Here is a 20,228-nt window from a genome sequence, read left to right as displayed (position 1 = left end):
CCATGTTCGATAACCTCACTCAGTTCCACTACAGGGAAGGGGAAGCGAGGAAGGTCACGTGTTCATTCTTTCTGGATTGAAGAAAGAGGGCTCCTGGCTTCTCTACAGGGCAAACCAAGGGAATCAGCTTCAGGCTTAGATTCTTTAGATAATACCAGCATATTATCAAAACAGAAATGAGTCCAGTATAGTGACGTCTTGTGTATTACTTTATAGTACCTCTTAAGTGGGTGAGCTGCTTGAAGTTATTCCCCAATATTAAAGAAAATCTGTAAAACTATTATGTAATGTAAATAAGGGCCTGTCAGATCACTTGACTTGAGGCTGTAGCTTGAATGAAGTTCATTATTGGAAGTGGTCATCTTAGTTAATAGCTTGAGACTCCATTAAGACTTAAATGTATCAACGGTTTCAAAACCACCAACTATAGACTACACAGGGGGTCGAGTTAGATTATGACATGACGCATTACAAACTCACATGGCCACTTTCAATCATTTCCCCTGAAAATTGTACAAAAGGCTTACAATTCGCCTGACGCCCATCACTGGGAGAATACGTGGTATAATGATTGTAACATTACATTAAGTCAAATTAAAATACACAAAAACAAAAAAACATACCCAGACATATTAATAATTGAACAATGTTTTATTGAATACGTTACCAGAAAAAAACAATCTGCTTGACCGATCTTTTACCTTAATGTACTCCAGTATCATTGCAAATTAAACTAACCCAATAGCAATAACAACCTATAAAGGTTATTTCCAGCTCAACAAATAAGAGTGGCCAATAGTGAAATATCACACTATGCAGTTGTATCAGAGAGGACCGGACCGTGATTTCAATGCGTTTCAGTTTTATGCTAAAATAGTTTAGCATCATTACCACAGAAAAGAGATACAGGCATTGTCAAGCAAGGTAACTCCAACACACTGTTATGGAATGAGGGCTATAGACGAAACGTCAAGATCGAGTTCTGCACACTTTCCCCAGCTCAATAGCTGCTTTGATTCTGGTTTCGGTAGCCACCCTGGTAGCCGCCCTGGTAGCCACCACCTCCTTGGTAGCCACCACCTCCTTGGTAGCCACCACCTCCTTGGTAGCCACCACCTCCCTGGTAGCCACCACCTCCCTGGTAGCCGCCACCTCCCTGGTAGCCGCCACCTCCCTGGTAGCCGCCACCTCCCTGGTAGCCACCACCTCCCTGGTAGCCACCACCTCCCTGGTAGCCGCCACCTCGCTGGTAGCCTCCCCTGTTCGATTGGTAGCCTCCTCTCTGACCTTCTGTGGGTGCAGGAGAAGAGTTATTGGTGGAGGTAAATATTAGTGAAGACACACGAGTCAGACACACGAGTCACGTACATACAAACAAAACTCCTACATGAGAACTGGAATAAGATTTAAGTTAAAAGAGTGTTTTCCGATGGTTAAAGTCTGATGCCCAAGGGGGTGAGAATGAGAAGTGCAAGTTCAAATATGCCACAACATGAAGCAGGATATATTATACAAACAAACACATAATGTATACATATATTTGTCTTTACAAAAAAACATCCTTTAAGAGGGAGCAAGAGAGGTGAGGTAAGGGAGGTGGACAAGGAAGATTGCAGCTCAACAATAATGGTTGTAACGAAACAGAACAATTGAAGACATCTATTAGAAAAGAAAAAACAATGTTAAGTGGTGAATGGAGGAATTAATTTGTTCATAAGCACCTCGTTGGAAACCACCTCGGTTCTGGTAACCACCTCTGCCCTCTGAAAACCGCATAGCGAGAACAGTTTAAACACCTTACCGCCACACTTAACATTTATGCACACAACGTAACACATTCAATCATCTCCATAGTCAGCTATCAATTCATTGCCATCAATAGCAATGTTACAGTAACAACCAGCATCAAAAACACAATGTTGTCTCCGCTGTGGATAGAAGTCTAGACTGGCTGGAGAGTGTACGATGTGATCAGACAACATGCTAAAAACATTTCCTAAGTGTTCTAGGTGAAAGGCCTGGGTGGCCACACTTACCTCTCTGAAAGCCACCTTGTTTGTTCTGGTAGCCACCTCTGTTCTCTGAAAGACAAAGGGTCAACCATCAGCACCGTATAAACCAGTGATTTTCAACATTTCTAATTTCAAGGACCCCCCAGTTTGATATGCATTAGGTATTATTTGTACAAATGGAAGCAAACAGACCAGTACAGGGCCATTATGCACTAGTTACAGACACATAAGGGTCCATTTGGGTCCTATTAGAATCAATAATTTAGCTGGGAACCCCCTAGAACACCCTCAAGGACCCCCGGACACCACATTGAGAACCAGCGATCTAAACATGTCTTCTTCAAAGTAGATGGGGCCATTCATATTTCTATGTAATCAGTTACATTTGACATATTTCAAATATCTTCGCAGTCTTGACTCTTGGCCAATGAAGAAGCTGGAGGCGACTGAGTGTTAATGTCTTATTTAGCATTTGAGCATGAGTAGATGTGTTTGACATATGCTGCTCATACCACAGATACCTGAGACTGTGATTATACAAAGTACAAGAGCAGTTAGAGAATTTGTGATAGGCTTTTAGTTCATAAGCACCTCGTTGGTAGCCACCTTGGTAACCACCTTGCTTCTGTTGGTAACCACCTCTCTGCTCTGAAAACCACATAGCAAGAACAGTTTAAACACACACCCACCACACTTGACATTAACATTCATGCAGACAACATAACACATTTAATTATCATCACCTCACAATTTGCCACACATAGAAAAGATGACATCTACATAGTACTAGATTTACTGCTCTGCCACTCCTTCACACATTTTACAATACAACAATGTAAAACATAAAAATCACAGGCAGCCTTCCGCCTCACTTATAAGTCAGCTACCAATTCAATGCTATCAATAGAAATGTTACAGTAACAACCAGCCATCAAAAACATTCTAGACAGACTGGAGTGTATGATGTGTTCTAGGTGAAATGGGCCATTGCTTTGCTGTTCAAAGTTATCTTTGATCAGAAATGGCTACCATATTTGGACGTTTTTGGTCAGGTATTTAAGGCTACAAATATTTTTGGTTGACGCATCCTTCAACAACAACGACCAGTGGTTCTCAAACCTTTACATTTCAAGGACCGCCACTTTGATATGCATTTAGGCCACAGAGACTCACCATTTGATCAAATGTTCTGCGAGAGCGCCGAGACCCCAATCTACGCTATAAAATCCTACCTCCAAGAGTGTAACACTCTCGGAGTTACAGACACGCAACTCCTCACAGACCTTAGAGAGCGACTGAGGTAGACAATGTGTCCTGAGGTCGGTCGTTCAAAAAAGGTCTGCTTGGTGCTGGGAAAGGGGTTTGCTCTCAGGGTGTCATGGGTTATGTAGCGCTATATTGAGATCACTCATGATAGATCCCTCCGCGGCAGGCGGAGGCATCAACCGTGGTTACCTACGTAACCATCGTTCTGGACTTACCCCTGTTGAAATAGCCACCGTACACTCCCTGCTTGAGGTCAAAGACGCGCTCGTTGTTCTCAACCAGGCCGCCTAGCTTCTCGGCCAATTGCAGTGCCATGTTCTGCAGAGAGGTGGGCTCTGTGCGGTGCATCACCACCGTCTGGGTGGGCTGGTCAAGGGACGCCTGTGGGCGACCATCACATAAACACGCGGGTGTCAATGCTTTATTTGAACCAACCGTCTCAATAACAGCACCGGAGATAAATAGTATCATGTCACATGTACAGTCTCCTCATCCATATTGTGTGCATGTATGTTTCATAAATTAAAACATTCAGTGCAGTGGTAGAGAAAGCATGTGGTTTACCATGAGCTCTTCATTAATGATCATCTTGCTGATGATGCTGTGGACCATGGGCAACTCCAGTTCAAACATCTCTGATAGAGTCCCCATGCTGGGGAACAGAATAATGACAATTATTTCACATCTTTTACATAAACATAAATAGAACATTCAAGACATAACTCACTGTAAACCTAAAAATGTTGATGTATTACCTACTAATAAAATATGGATATGATGGATGTTTATTTTGTATATAGTTTGTATTGTATCTTTTGTCTGTATACTGAAGATACAAAGGTGAAGTATCATCCAATGACGGTGTGACATGTACAGATCTGTTGCATAGTATACTGTACATGCCACCTGGCTAGATTCTGTGTTTTTATGGGTGATGAAGGCTTCAGTGGCTTGAATTTCTTTTTTTTACTGCCTCTAAATAAATATGATACCATAACAGTAAGTGTGCAGGTTCTCTGCCCGAGAGTCTTAACCACTGACAGACATGCCCTGTAAGCACTTCTCTGGGAAGTGTGCTCACCTGATAGAGTCGTATACACTGCTGTATGTGAACAGGTAGGTCCTCAGTGATTCCTCTTGGATCTTCCTACAGAAGGAAACAAATTCAAGATAATGCTTAAAATGTACTTAATTTTGAGTATTTGCTAGCAAGCACGCTACTGAAAGTAACATTTATAAGGAGTGTGTGAACAGTTTGTCTTCATTGTCTGTCTGTATGTCCCATGTATGATATCACACAACAACCTCCTCCGGCCATAAATGAATGTAGCTTGACCAGTCTGCACAACCAGAAATGTTAGAAGTTGGATTGTAGTTCTAATTGATGCATGTCAAAACATTTCTTTCAGTTAATCTCTTAGCTACACCAACATTGTTCTAGTGAAGCAGTTTTGTACTCTACTGTATACAAAGATTGCCATTTCCATTTGGCCAAATGAGGTGTAGACGACCACTACACGAGACCATGCACACAAGCAGCCAGCCTGTATATTGTGGCTTCACCACTTGACTGAACACCGCATTGTGGCTTCGTTCATAAACTGCACACATAGTAACTTATTATTGATAGCTCAAAAATAGGGGCATGAAGGAAATGGCAACGTGCATTGTGATTAAATGATCTGTGAAAGTGTGATAAGGAGGTGCACGCTCACCTGACGAGCATCTCGCGTACTCGCGACGTCTCTGGGAACAGGTCCCAAACCTTGCTGTTCATCTTTTCATTGATGATGAAAGAATGGCAGGTGCGCCAGTCGCCCATCTTCATGGCCTTACTGGCTGCCACCACATGCTCCCTCATGCTCTCAGGTGGTCCTGGGGGGGAGACAACGTTCGGTTCAACCGTGTACTAGTACTGCAGTCCATGCTTTATGACAGACTTAAAAGTTGGAATAACTGTTCCAAACAAAATGGCTCTTGGGTACTGTTTTCCAATAATGCTGAGTAGCAAATCTTAGATTCCTCTACTATCTCACAAACTTAGGTCATCAAACCATGTGCCAACTTGGCATATGAAGACGCTAGGTGCATTTTAAAAACATGAGCCCCCGCGTCCCTATTCTGGGGTAAATATTCGGCAGAAATAGCTATAACAACATGCTCACAATGCGCCGCGTGATGAATCTGTAGATCTGTATTTTCAGCGAATATATTTGGTGTAGAGGGGGAAAAAGTATTGACCCTAGTATAGACCCCTGGGGGACTCGGTCAACTAAACATATAGAGTTTAAATGGATAATAAGAAGTTGCAGTGTGATGCATTGGTGTACCCAGCAGTGGCTGCCTCTCTCCCACCCTCAGCTGGTGGTGGAACTGTTTGCTGATCATCCTACGGCGGGCATCAAACTCATGGGCAGCCATGTAAGGGATTTCCAGCAGCATGGCTGAAACCAGGTACACACACTCCAGCAGCTCCAGGTTAATGTGCATGTGGAATGGCACCTAATGGGGACAGACACACAGTCACATTATGGCTTCTGCTACTGGGTTATACATAGCTCAACATGCATGCAGTGTTCAAGTACTTACGATATTGCACTTTAGCAGGCAGCGTCTGCTAAGTGCATGAACTGTAATTGTAATATAGGACCCACACAGTTGCTGTTTGTAACAATTATAGGTGAGAACGCTTCTGGGCACCATTGAGGAAAAACCTGTCATGCAACACAAAGTCAGAAGCCTTGTGGCGAAGACCATACCTGTCTCCTCTTCTCGATCTTCTCCTGCTCGGCATTCCTCTCCTGCATGTTCCTCATCAGCAGGCCCTGGCCCAGAAGCTCCTTGGCGCGACCTGATGACTGGATGTCCAGCAAGGCATTGTGGGCGTCCTTGATCATGCCTTGACGGAAGGCGCAGATGCCCAGTTGCACCATGGTTCTGTTATACAGGATCTGGATGAGAGAGAGAGAGAAGAAATTAACAAACAAGCTGCAGACATTCTCATTTGAAAATACAGTTTTATGTGAGCAGCTACACACGTGTCCCTAATTGTACCCGATTTCTATGTAACTGTTATGAAATTCTAATCTCAGTATCACGATTATTTCAAATTTGCCTTGATTACAATTAATAATCTATTATAACAATAAAAAGCAAATACAATAAAAACATATCCATGATATATATATACCAGTAGTGAAAGTAGCAGATCTACAAGCTCAAAAAGCATCACAATGTGACGCGTTGTGAGCTTCTAGATCATCAATTGTTTTACACCACCATCGTACAACAAAGTATAAAACAGGATTAAGTGGTTAAAATCTATAAGAATTGTTTCGTATCCATTAGTTTTGTATTAAAAAACAATGGAAAACAAAAACCTGGTTTCGATATATTTTTGGCTAATTAACCAGCCCTAGTTCGTAACACGTTCTGGTGTCTGCTGCCTGCCTGCCTACCTGTACAGGTGGGTCGGCGTGCTGGATGTTGTCCTGCAGGTGGCTCATGAGCATCAGGTCACGGGCCTGGTACCAGCGCGAGTGTAGGGCGTGGTGGTAGATGTGGCAGAGAATGGCGCAGGTTCTGATGCGGTCTGTGCGATCCTTGGAGTAGATGAACTTGCAGAGTTTGTCCATGATCACAGCGCTGTCCTCGCCCTCGCTCTCCTCCTGGTCCTGCTCCGACTGAAATGGGTGGGTGTGTGCAGAGAAACATGGCTCAATATGTGACCTACCACAAGTCATCGGAGTGACACAATCTGTAATTATACTAGTAATATAGTGATGCACAAAAAGGTTCATTCTGGTCCGAAAAGAAAAATAAGGAAACCCTTGGCTCAAGTTGGCCGAATACTAGCCTGCTGCAACCCTCCTGATTTCGTGTATAAAGGGGCGTGTGTATAGAGCCGGCGAGAGACGGCGCCTGATCCCATTGGTTCACCGATCTGTCCGTCAACCCCCGCCCCGTTAACACAACATTACGAGCGACGCCCACTGCACTCTGGTTGGTTGGGAAATGAAACACTTCCTCATACCCAGTACAGGCTATAGTTGGGCCAGGCTTTTATTTTTTAGCAAAACTAAGCAATAAAAGCCTGGAGATCGAGGCTAGCCGAATACTGAACCTGTACCGGCAGTTTTTATTCCTTAATTTCCCCAATTTTTGTACCGTTGCCGTCATGGCTGCAACTCTGTTGTGCGCTTACTGACCTTGTCTCTCACCACTGTCTCCTCTTGCCCTCCCTAGTGTCCCTCCCTCATAATAATATTGCATAGAAAGTGATGCACTTGACTTAATGCAGGTAAAATATTGGGTTACTCTGTGGTCCAGTTTTAAGGTAGAACCCGCAAACCATGCTAAGGAAAAAAAAAACGTCTTCATTATGTGCAAATAAATACTTATTTTACCTTAGCTCAGTGTGCAGGTTCTACCTTTACACTGAACACGGATTTGCTGTTAACAATGTAGCGCAGGGTAAAAATACAGGCCAATACAGCGTCATCTCAACATCCTGTTTCGGTATAATTATTAGTTTTTTTCAGTCATTCGGCTGAACACCAAAACTTCCTCCTATATCAAATTATTTCAGTACCCAAAACTTTGGTGCATCCCTACAGTAATTCATCTGAAAGGCCCTTTTATTGCTTTGCGTTTTATGCTGTCAGACTGGAACCAAATTCCCCTTTTCCGTTTGTGAGACAATAGAATGAAAAGATTTGATCTTCAATTAAGAAGAGTGTCGGTTACCTTGGTCTCCCCCTGGAGGCCGAGGCTGCGGCGGTGAGCCTTGTAGTCGAACTTGTAGTAGGTGTGCATGATGCGACGCAGGTAGACGCGACACACCTCCTCCGTGCTTCCCTTGTTCTCCAGGTAGTCCAGCAAGCGGTCAATGATGCCACAAACATGGCCCTCGTCCTTCAGGTTGTCCACGTACTCTGAGTTAGGAGGGAAGGGAGGGAGAGAGAGGAAACATCAGTTTGTATGGAACTAATCAGCGGCCATGACAATTTTCTGGTTGAGATGGCTGAAGGAGGATGTGTTTTTGTTTGTATGCGTGTACATAGCTGGGCGTTGGTGGCGGGGCCTCACCTTGAGAGTGGGGGTCAGTATTCTGCATGATCTTGGTGAACTCCTCATCCATCCTCTCCACCAGGGTCAGAATACAGCCACGCACCCTGAAGGGCTGACGGACACAAACAGAGAATGATGTCACAACTCATAGAGGCTATGGAGTGCTACATACTGTACTTTTAGTGAAGACTGAGGAATGAAACAGAGGGTGAGCTACAGTACCTGTTCACCGGCGGCCAGGTTCTCGCTATCCTCTGCGATGTTCTCCCCAATGAAGATGTTGTTGTTTGCGAACAGGATGTCCAGCAGCTCGTCTATGCACTCCAGACACTTCTTCCACATGTCCGGCTAGAGTGACATATACAGTGTATATATATATGAGCTACCAAACTGAGCAAAGGGCACCTCTCCTCATTGTCGCGGAATTTTTTTTGTACTTTGTAACAGAGCTTTAATCTAGGAGGCCATTAGCATAAGGTACTGAAAATGTACAGGGCTACATGCTTTTCCAGACTCAACTCCATAATATCTCTACATTGTAATTTCTTATTTTAACACACTGTAGTCAAGATACAACCTGACAATCAATTGGGCCATATCATAGTGAGAGATTACTCCACATACTGAATAATATATAAAACTATCTATATAATATCTGCAACATGCAGTCATTAGGTGTATTGTGATTGAACAATATTTCCATACTCCAGGACTTATATGAACACCTGTGTAAGAATGTTTAATTTACCAAATGCCAGCATGTCCTACCTTCATGAAGGCAGCTAGGTTGGGGTTGTAGTCATAAAGGGAGGCGACAATGTTGAACTTGATCTTGACCAGGATGCCCTCGCCCAGGTTGTGCTCATTGGAGATGGCTGCCAGGGCATGGAACAGTTCAATCTGGGCAGCTCTGCCGGAGGAGGAGGGGGGCAATGGAGAGAAGGAAAATGGGGAAAAGGAAGTTGAAGAACAAAGTGAAAAGATGAAAATTACATGGACCATTATTTGTATTGTTCTTCTGCTGAGGATGTTCAATCATTGACACACTTGCACCATACAATTGAGGACCGCACATCTTTTTCACCAGACAATTATGGGTTTGAGGGAGAGAAAAGGTGTGCTAATGCTTAGCATTTGTTCTAAAAAAAATGTATTATTAAAAAGGTATACTCTAAATGGTTCAAGCAAGGAATTCTACAGAGTATCACAAAAACACTTTGCGTCAGATACCATTTGGAACACATCTTGCTCCAAGAATATTTTTAATTTTGCAGCCATGCTTGTGCTTAGTGTAGCTGTATTCGTGCTCGTTACCTGTCTGTGCCCTTCTTGCCTCTCGCTTGCAGGATCTCATTCAGCTTCTTCACCACAACTACTGTGTTGATCTCTGTGCCCTTAGCAAACATCTTGGGCTTCTCCTGTAGGGTGGAAGATGATAATAAAAAATAACATTTGTCGATGTGATTCTTATTGTAGAGTAACATTCCACCATTATTCCAGGGCAAAGAGTCAATCTGGATTTCTGAAATGATGCCGAACTGAAAATGCATGCCGTTACGATTAACAAACACCTCGTCACTTTCAGCAACAGATAGGGATGCACGATATATCGGTTATCATATCGGTGTTGACAATATCGGCCTTAAAAAGGCAATATTGGTTTAATATCATATATTGGTTTTAGACAATATTATATTTTATTATAACGTTTTATAACTTGTGGATGGATCCCTAGTGTTGGAATAAAGCGTCAAAGTCAGATTCATTGTTTACATTCTCTTCAGAATGAGCACAATTTTAACTTGCTTTTAGACAGATAAAAATCAGCATCTGTAAATATCTGTTATCGACCAAAACAGCAATGTTGATTATATGTGATCGGTATCACATCGGCGCATCCCTAGTAACAGATAATTAACACAGACACATTGACGTTCTAAATGCCTAAATTGTAAATTGTCGTGGATACATGAGTCAACCGGTTGTTTTACGGACATGTCCTCCTCACCTTGATCAGGGGAACACCTCCTTTCACCTGCTCCCAGCCTCCTTCTCCCTCTCCCTCTGGTCCCTCCTCCTCAGCCTCCTCCTCCAGCCTCTCCTTCTTCTTGTTCTTCTTCCTCACTTCTTTCTTCTTCTCAGACTTCTCACTAGTGCTGCACAATTAAGTGAAAAATGGCATTAAATCGTGACTTCACATTTCAGTTATGAAATTGTGAAACTTGGCAATAACAACCCATCTCCATCCATCGGGCTAACAGAGGTCATTACATACAACTTGACCAAAGATTTGACACCAATAACCACAATGAGCAACAACGGCATTAAGAAAATGATGCGAACATCCTTTTCTACCAAAAGCCACAATCACCAGTAATTGTGATTAATAATCATGATTACAATATTAAGCAAAAATACTCAGGATGATCATTTTAGCCATAATCATGCAGGCCTACTTCTTGCCCTCCTGGGTCATGGGGGATGGAGAGTAGAGGATATGAATGCCATCCAGGCTGACTTAATTTAACACTTAATTGAGCCATTTGACAAATAGCGAAAATAGCCGATCTACAAATTCACAATGCGTTATGAGCTTGCTCTTGCATTCTCTGAATTTTCATTTCGTTTCACTCCATTATTCAGTCTGAAAGCCCTCTCAGTGCAGCAGTTTTCTGAGATGGGGGCGTGGCCAAAGTGGGACTCTTTGACGATTGGTTCATACTGGATTATCCCAATCAGGCCGGCCGCCGGTTAGATTTTCAACCGAGAAAACCCCGCCTTTCTACCGCGTCAACAAACCCTGAATGCGAGGCTAGCAATTCAGGGGCAGGAGGCAGGCTAGCATTCTCATGCAATGTTTCCTCAGTACTTTTTTACTGTTTGTTAATTTGCCAAGCAGACATAGAAGGGACTCACTTCTTGAGGAAGTTCAAGGCTAAGGAAGCCGTCCCTCCCTCCCCGTCATCGGAGCTCTCACTGCCACTGCCTGAGGAGTCCGAGCCCCACGCTTCATCATCATCACTACTAGAGGATGACTCATCCTGTCACAGAGGGGAAACCATAGAGGGTTAGACAGTACAGTCTTGGTTGACAGGGGCTGTTGAAGGGAAAGGTATACATGTGTTTTGACTTATCAACATGAAGCGGCCTCATACCCCCGAGCCTTTGGCGGTCTTGAGGAACTGGCTGGCATCTGGGGTGGGCGATGCTGGAGGCTTCTTCTTCAAGAACGATTCGGCTTTTTCATCATCATCATCACTGTCTGAAGATGAACCTGAAGAAAAAATTAAACACAAAATCAAATGTATGAACAGCCGGCTACACCATGATTACGGACACTTCACAATTTATTTACCATTAAAAGGATAACTCCACCATTTTTCTAACTTTTATCTATGTCTTCTGTTTATCCGTAGGAGTAATAATCAATACATGGGCTGTGAGCAAAACACTCCCTACTCACTACATAGAGATTACACCATCTTGTAGTGGTGTCCGAATGCATAGTGATAATTATTATGTCCTATGAAATGTAATCATCTTATCTGCTGAAAGAAAAATACAGACGGAAAATAAAGACTGTGTTTTAACTCTTGCAGTCAATGGGTTAAGGTCTCTCATGTATATTAGGCACGTATATACTGTATATTTAAAAAAAGACAAAAAAGCAAGCTAACCGGACTCCTCTGGCTCCTTCTCCTCCTCCTCATCTGCAGACTCTTGTGGGTTCTGAGAAAGAGGGAGAATTTGTAAGGACATGATTGATTCACACCAAAACTACTAGTGAGTATGACTCTGTTATGAAGAGTGATGAAGGCCCTCACAGTTTAATCTTCTGTGTTAATTGATCTATTTGTATAGAGCAGGGGTTCTCAAACCTTTTTATACCACAACCCCATATTATGAGGGATTTTTTTTGTGGCGACCACATCACTCAAACATTTCTTGATAAAAACAAAAAGTCATATTTTTTGGTTGCCAGTGCGCGACCCCAACGGCACCTTCCGGCAACCCCACTTTGGGTCGTGACCCATAGTTTGAGAACCGCTGGTATAGAGTGTACACATTTAACTAAAAAGGACCTGTAAGGGTCAATTAGGTTAAATAAGCTGTGCAGTACCTCCTTGTAAGAAGCAATCTCCGTCTCATAGTCTCTGTTGTACTTGCGGATCTTCTGGCGGACCGTGCTGAGCGCTTTGGCGTTGTTCTTGTTCATCTTTTTCTTTCCTTCTTTGTCCTCCCAAATCTGGAAGAGAGAAATTATACAACAAAATGTCAACTTGATAGTGTTTGTGATGCAGTACTTACACTTTATAACAACATTCATGGAGCTTCTATAGTATTACAACTAATTCAGCATAATTCAAAATCTGCTGTGAAAGTACTTCTTTTTTTTTTTTCTTAATGGGGGTGCATTTTTATTTGGCCACTTTCTTGCATTTCTGTTTGCAACACTAATATAAAATTCTACAAAATATTATTATGTTTATTATTACTCAAACATACTGTGTAAACACAGTCTTATTTTGAAGTCCATTACTAAAGCATCAACTGTCCCAAGAAACTTGGGATCTACTTTGATATACTGTAGTGATCACATTGACTATAAGGTGTTGAGGGAAACCCTGTAATGATGTGGTGCAATCTAACATGCTAACCTGGTTGAGATAGTCTTCCAAGTCGGCCAGAAGACGGATATAGAAGGGGGGAACGCCCTCTTTGTCCACTATAGTCTTGCTTTTGAGGAAAGCTCGACATAGCGACTCAAACTCCTCCAAACATTTGGCCATATCCCGGATCTTCATGGCGTTGCGGATGGTCTTGATGGTGTTGGTGAGCTCCTCAAACCTGAGATGATTAAATAAGGTAGTTTGACTCAAAAAGAGCTGAAGCAAGAAAGGCACTCAGAGATGATACACCTACAGTAATTCTAAACACGAACAATGTAAATTTATGAGCATAGGGCTAAACTTTGACCTTGCAAACTACAATACACCTGCTCCACTGGGGCTCATGTAATGAAAAATGTTGGGATCTACTTTGATATACTGTAACCGTCGCTTGGGTTTCTCCAAACAGTAAAACTTACCTTTTATCTTTGGCGCTGCGTACGATCCTCTTTGTGTCCTCTTCATCGTCACTAAGCAGCAGCGACCTATGGAATACAATTATGTTAATACAAAATAAAGAATGTATTGTGAAGATGTGCTGTGGAAAACTGTCTGGTGCTTACTGCTTGTAAGTAGGTCCGGGTGCTTTAGAGGTGAGCTCATCCGCAGATGAGGACTCCTCTGACTCGCTGTCAGACCCGGTGGCAAAGAAACGCGACATTGCCGATGAAAGTTGTCAATCTGCAGAGAAGGAGCAATGACAAGTTGACAACATGTGACAGTGTCCGAAGGAGAAAGGCAGATTTTGATTTAATCATTCCAAATAATCATGTGTGTGATGTTAAAGTCTGAAATTATTTTTCGGTGGTCACTTTTCTGGTGATGACAGACGGTACGTAATGGAATGGTAATGCAGCCATTTACTGAAGGCAATATGCTTATACGTTCCTGCTTTAAATGAGAACTCTAAACTGATTGATTTGACTAATGTCAATTTGTTCAACTAATTTCAGCTCAAAATGATGAGCATTTTATATGCCTACAATATATTATGATAATAGACTTGACCTATTGAATTGAGGCCAACCATATGTCTCAAATAACTTGAGACGAGACAATGCAAATGCTTGCCCATGATCATTAATAAAGTTGTATTCTATTTCTAATTCCCAGGTGAGTGCAAAACTTGGGACCCCCAGTCCTGGGGGGTGAGAAGGGTCTCCATCTAAAACACACATGGGCAACCTACGGCCCGGGGGCCGGACCCGGCCCTTTGACCATCTCAATCCGGCCCGCCGAGTCCTCAAAGAAACACTAAATGACCCCCAAATAATGCACATTCTAAATGGCTGCCGTATGTTTATGGTTTTTAGAAGAAAAAAATGTAACTCGACTCCAATTAATAGTAATTCATATTTACCATTTGAGTACTATCTGCATTCCTCCATCCACATGTACTCAAATGTTTTATGTTTATAATGTAACAGTGAAACAGTCAACCTTGATTCCATATTTATAACGTAATGCAATGTGTTTGATCAGTGACCTATGGAGTGGTGCATATAATATAAGATACTGTATAAATGCATAGGCTAATTTAAAAGTTGATATGGCATTGATGTGGATTGTTTTATGAAAGTAATCTTTTTATTGTGATAAATCTAAGGCATATCAAACTTTTGGTCCTTTAAATTAAAAGAGCTGAGAACCACTGTACAAGAGAACTGTGTGGTTCAAGCTGACATAGCGCTGGCAACATATATCAAAGATAAAAAGGATGAGCCAGTGACGTAACAAACTATCAGAAGTGTGTGTGTAGTGTAGCCTGGCATGCTGCACGCACCTCCTCAATGTGTCTGTTGCTCGACAACAATGAGATGTTTTTCAAACGAACAAAAGTCGTTCCACGTGAATTTATCAAAAGGAAAGCTATAACTGCGTGGTTTAACCAGTGATGTAAAGAAACGAAGTACATTTACTCACTATGTTTTACTTTACTGGAGTGTTTCCAATTTTCTATACTTTTACTTCTACTCCACAATATCTCAGGGGTAAATATTGTACTTTTACGCCACTACAATTATTAGAAAACTAGTGACTAGTTACTTTATAGATTTTGATAGTATTGCAAAACATACATTAACCACTTCAGCCATCTGAAAATAGCCTATCTACAAGCTCACAATGTGCATTGTGGGCTTGTAGATCTGCTACTTTCAAAAGATTTGTATACATTTCAACACTTGTGAAATGGGACATTCTACACAATGAGTACTTTCTACTTTTGGTACTTTTAAGTACATTTTGATACCAATGCTTATTGCTTTTGTACTTTTACTCAAGTACGTTTTTAATTCCATACTTTTACTTAAGTAAAAAAAGTACTTCTTCCACCACTGGGTTTAAGGTTCAACCTTATTTTGAACTCTGTGTTTAACCCGTTAGAGCACATCCACTAGATGGCGCTGTTTCAGGCTTTAGAATTATGACGTCTCTATCTCATCCTGGTATCTTTATTCAGGACTGAGCTAACGACGTTAGCCACTTTAGCCGTGTGACAGCTGCTTATCTAAGACATGGGCTGCATGGTTTCAAACGGTCCCTCTATCGGAACATCACATCAACAGCAAGTGTACACAACCGGTTAACAGTTAACAGAACGTGTTCTCCTTATACAACCGACGACACACTGCGACATTAATAATATGGCGCGGCGTTGTTCCTATGCTAACGATGCTAATGCTCGCGTGGCTAGCTTGCTAGCGGCAAAAAAAATACTTCGCATGGAACGGTAAAACATGCTAAATAAAAGTGCGACATTTCCCATGAACTCACCTAAGTCCTTGTTACAATGGTCTCGTGGTGTGTCGGTACAATTTGGGCTGTTTTATAATCCAGTTTGGCGACTTAGTGCGACCACAAGGAGAGAAACGTGCTGCGTGCAGAATGCTACCCGGCTCAGAGACACTTCCGGTAGGAAAGGAAGTCAGTGGGAAAGCCACACAGCATGTGTGTGTGTGTGTGTGTGTGTGTAGCTCATTGACAGTGGTGGAAAATAGTCAATCTGCTTTATTAAAATTATCATACTGCAATGTAGAAATACTCTGTTACAGTAAAAGTACAAAAGTATTGGTATCAAAATGTACTTAAAGTACCAAAAGTAGAAAGTATACTCATTATGCAGAATGTCCCATATCACATGTTTTCAAATGTATAAAATGTATTAAAGGTAGGGTAAGTGATATTTTTTGGTTAAAACAAAAAGTATTTTTTTTAAAGGTTAAAATACTATATTCTGATCGTAATCATTGCTATAGAGTGTTTGTTCAGTAACAGGAGTCTCCCCGTCTCTCCAGCTCTTTAATAAACAGAAAATACATTTTTCGGTAGGTGTCAAAATCTCAGCCAATCAGGAGAAAGTACCCATTTTTAAGCTTAATTTGTATAGTTTTCAGTTCCAATTTTGCATGCTCATTTCTTAGTGTCATCACTTCCAATTTCACTTGTTTAATCTGTATCCTGATTGAGTTCTCTGTCCTGGTTGGATAAAATTGGAAATGAAACTACAAAAAAAAAAAAAAAAACTACAAAATACATTTTCTGTTTTATAAAGAGCTGGAGAGACATGGAGACTCTTTATATGGACAGGACACTCTATAGTAACGAGCACTATCAGAACATAGACCCATTTTGCAATTATTTGAAACTTTGCAAATCACTTACACTACCTTTAATTGTGAAGTGGGTTTTGATTGATTGATTGATGTACTTTATTTAGTAAGACATGAGAACATCAGTACATGGAAGTACAAATTCACAATACAAGGTCTACTAAACTGGAAGACTCATTAAGCACTGAGCTTGTTTAAGATGAGATCCCCATGCACACAAATCATGATGAAAATCATGATGGGTAATGTATGTTTTGTAATTGTTGTAATAACAATCAAAACAAACTGGTTAAATAGTTAAATTAGCAAAGTAAAAATACCTAAAAAAGTACAGTGCTTGAGTAAATGTACTTAGTTACTTTACATCACTGCTTGATCTGTATCAGTGATTCTCAAACATTTCCCCAAAATTGATATATATATGTCCATGGACCCCCATCCCATCTGAAAATATGTTGTGCCAGGGTCCCCTAAAGAGATCATTTTATGTCGCGTTAAAAATTGCAAACACATTCCAACTTTTCCCACAATTATTCAATATTTTCCCAAAGTTTTCAAAAATAGCCAGTTTAAAATAGGGTTAAAGTGGTTGAACTGAATGTGATGCATGATGCTATATTAGCTCATTTAGCTGGGGACCCCCTGGAATCCCCTCAGGGTCCCTGGACCCCACTTTGAGAACCACTGGTCTAGTACAGCAATGTGTATACAGCTGATCTACTGTATATGCTGCCACCACCAGGATGAAAAGACTGCACTATAAAATCCTGTGTACACTTCTGCAATACATAACTTATATTAATGAATAAAACATTTTAACCAATCTGTATGGTATGGAATAGAGTATGTTAATTATATAAACTAGTTGGAGGTGGTCTCCCTACTCTAGGAATTTAGATCCTGGTGTCAGGTACAGTAGGACATCTGGTTGACAGGTAGTACAGCCTGGAGGTCTTAAAGGAGGAGTTCACCCAAATAATGACTTATTTTCTATCAATTACATACCACATGAGCACTGAATTCATGGAGAATTTTTAGTCTGTGTCGCATTCCTAAGCCAATAATTTGATTACAGCGGAAAGATGCTAATGTATCTGTAGGAGACTCAAAGTAGACTCTTTTGAGTCTCCTACCGGAAATACACGCGGGCACCAAATTGTGCCAAAAACAAACAATCTCCATGAATTCAATGCTTCATGGGGTGGGTGTGTGATTGATGAAAATATTTTTTTGGGTTAACCATTCCTTTAAGTGCAATATCTCCCCTGGCAAAGCTATAGTGGGTTCCTACAGAGCCGGAGACTGCCGTTTCAGGCAGGTTGGGGGTTAACCGATTCCTAGTATGCAGGTAATCACTCTGGAGCGGTGGCAGTTTGGTTTACTACGCAGGAGACCAGGGTTTGAATACCATGACATGAAACTTACGGAGTACAGTTTTAACAGAACTTTACTGTGCAAGATATTAAACAAAACTAAACTACATTTTCAACAGGAATGAATTAAGCATTGCTGTTAGTAATGAATATATCAGGATGCTTTATGAATACGTTATAAGTATAAACCCACATCACTCTCACAGTGAGGTGATGACCCCGGCATGGGGCCTTTCTGTGTAGTTTGCCTGTTCTCCCTCCCTGTGTTTGTATAGGTTTCCTTGAGGAACACTGGTTTCCTACAACACAAAAAAACACGCATGCTAGGTACAGACTCCTGCAGTTGCCCTACTGGCATTACTTTGTAATGGAAAAACATTTTTACATTCTGGTTAAGGTGTCATACAACATTTTCAATATAGCCTTATTGTAGCCTGGCATGGCCAGACTAATATCACTGCATTGATTTTAAATATATAAATACGAATCTGCCGAGAGCACTTTTTTTTCAATGGCAGAGTAGTCTGGAACCAGGCTAGCCTTATTGTGGTTAAAATGACACACCATTGCATCTGAATGACATGTGTAGGATTGCCCATTACCAAAAACATGAAACATGGTTGGTCTATTGACTTTATTAATTAAAAAAGAAAACATGATCTTTCGCCAATAATAATACATACATAATATTTAAAACAATGCTGATGATCTTTCGCCAATAATAATGCATACATAATATTTAAAAAAAATCTGATGACAATACTGCAGTGATGGCATGTTGTGTCCATTAACAGAATGGCCCATAAACATGGTGCTTAATGTTGTCCTCTCCAGTCAGCCTTTTCCTCCGTCAACTTTCGCAGTTCTGAAAGAAAGAAAAAGCAATTAATCATGAATATATAATACTATTGACAGTCAAACATTTACACATGGAGAAGAATAAAAATACCTGGAAAAGGCATTTTAAGGTAAACATACTGCTTTGTACATCAAATAGTGAAAATAGGAGATCTATTGGCTCTAAATCGTAACTATGGCTGCAACTATCGATTATTTTCTTCACGATTATTCTATCAATTAATTTTTTGATTAATCAAAAAGTAATATATATAGTTAACATTTTCATGTTGCCATATTTGGTAACTTTTTTTTAAAAGCAATAACTCACTCAAGGACAATCCCCTTATATATTAGCTGTGATGTAATGACAATATACTGTACCATGGCCTGTCATGAGTTAGAATTAGCTTAAATGAAATCATGCCATTCTTCTATGTCAGAGGTTGGCATACATTTTACTAGATACTACTGTACTCAAAACACTTAACTGCCATATAATTTATGGTGAGACATCATCAGGACAAAGAACACAGAATAAGCAGTCAAACTGGTCTTTTGCTGAGGGTGGCAAAACCGATTTCTAATATTAACTCGTTAATTTAATTAACCCTTTATGACCACGGCCTCAGACCCCTCAGGGCTCTGAGACTTTAAAACCAATTACCTGTGAATATTATGGAAACAAACTGACTATACTGTTAATTATTACAATAAACCATACCCTCTTGTAGATGTCTGTTTCTTTGTTGACATGCAACCAATTGCTGTTGACAGTCTACCAGCTTTGTCTGTGTTTGGGCACAGTTGGCACAGCCTGCAAAAACATTCACATTATAAAACTTGGATGAATCCCCTGTTTGAAAGATTTGACTAGATGTGAACAACAAAACGAGAGGTCTGTGTGAAAGTATGAATATGGATGTTAGGGTTAAGCTCACATGGTCCACAAGAAGAATCTATGATATAATGGCTGTTTTGTGTGCAAACTTCAAGTTAGCTTTAATAGAAGCACTAAGCACCAACTTTCACTCACCTATATTTATCCTTTTTGCTCCTGCCGAAGCCTCCCTACTGGTCAATATGGGCTTCTTAGAATGATTAGGTGCTCGGCCAGTCCTCACTGCAGGGACAGCAGTGGCTGTGTGTGTTTTAACTGAAGACAGAAAAAAAGCAAATTACATACACTCTACTGGATAGAGATTGAGATAGAGATGACAACACTTATTTACACTTATCTCGGCATGTGTGTCTCATATGACCCAGCAGAAGCAATTTGTTCGGACCAACAGTTTCCGAGAACCAAAAAAAACAAACTACGAAAGTCTTTAAGTGGCAGGAATGTTTGGATAAATGAATGTCATCTGGGTGAGATTAGTTTGAATTGAG

The 20,228-nt window shown here is 41.0% G+C and overlaps 1 protein-coding gene across 1 annotated transcript; it reads right to left on the bottom strand.

The window, feature by feature from the left end:
* Positions 1–632: 632 nt before the first annotated feature.
* Positions 633–15,932, bottom strand: eif3c (eukaryotic translation initiation factor 3, subunit C). Its single transcript, XM_080456033.1, has 25 exons — positions 15,794–15,932; positions 13,582–13,699; positions 13,438–13,503; positions 13,007–13,196; positions 12,469–12,594; positions 12,026–12,077; positions 11,504–11,622; positions 11,265–11,389; positions 10,357–10,504; positions 9,663–9,766; positions 9,117–9,258; positions 8,571–8,696; positions 8,367–8,460; positions 8,025–8,212; positions 6,737–6,961; positions 6,038–6,229; positions 5,609–5,780; positions 4,994–5,153; positions 4,360–4,425; positions 3,843–3,930; positions 3,494–3,659; positions 2,604–2,660; positions 2,037–2,081; positions 1,722–1,763; positions 633–1,290 (listed from the first exon to the last, which is right to left on the bottom strand). Exons 2-25 carry the CDS (start codon positions 13,677–13,679, stop codon positions 1,001–1,003), a joined length of 3,081 nt encoding a protein of 1,026 aa, XP_080312159.1. The 5' UTR covers positions 13,680–13,699; positions 15,794–15,932; the 3' UTR covers positions 633–1,000.
* Positions 15,933–20,228: the final 4,296 nt, after the last annotated feature.

This window comes from Gymnoscopelus braueri (genome assembly GCF_963280865.1).
Source record: "Gymnoscopelus braueri genome assembly, chromosome: 17".
NCBI classification, from domain to species: domain Eukaryota; kingdom Metazoa; phylum Chordata; class Actinopteri; order Myctophiformes; family Myctophidae; genus Gymnoscopelus; species Gymnoscopelus braueri.
Note: the sequence above shows the minus strand (reverse complement) of the source record. Positions and strands in the feature narration are given on the sequence as shown.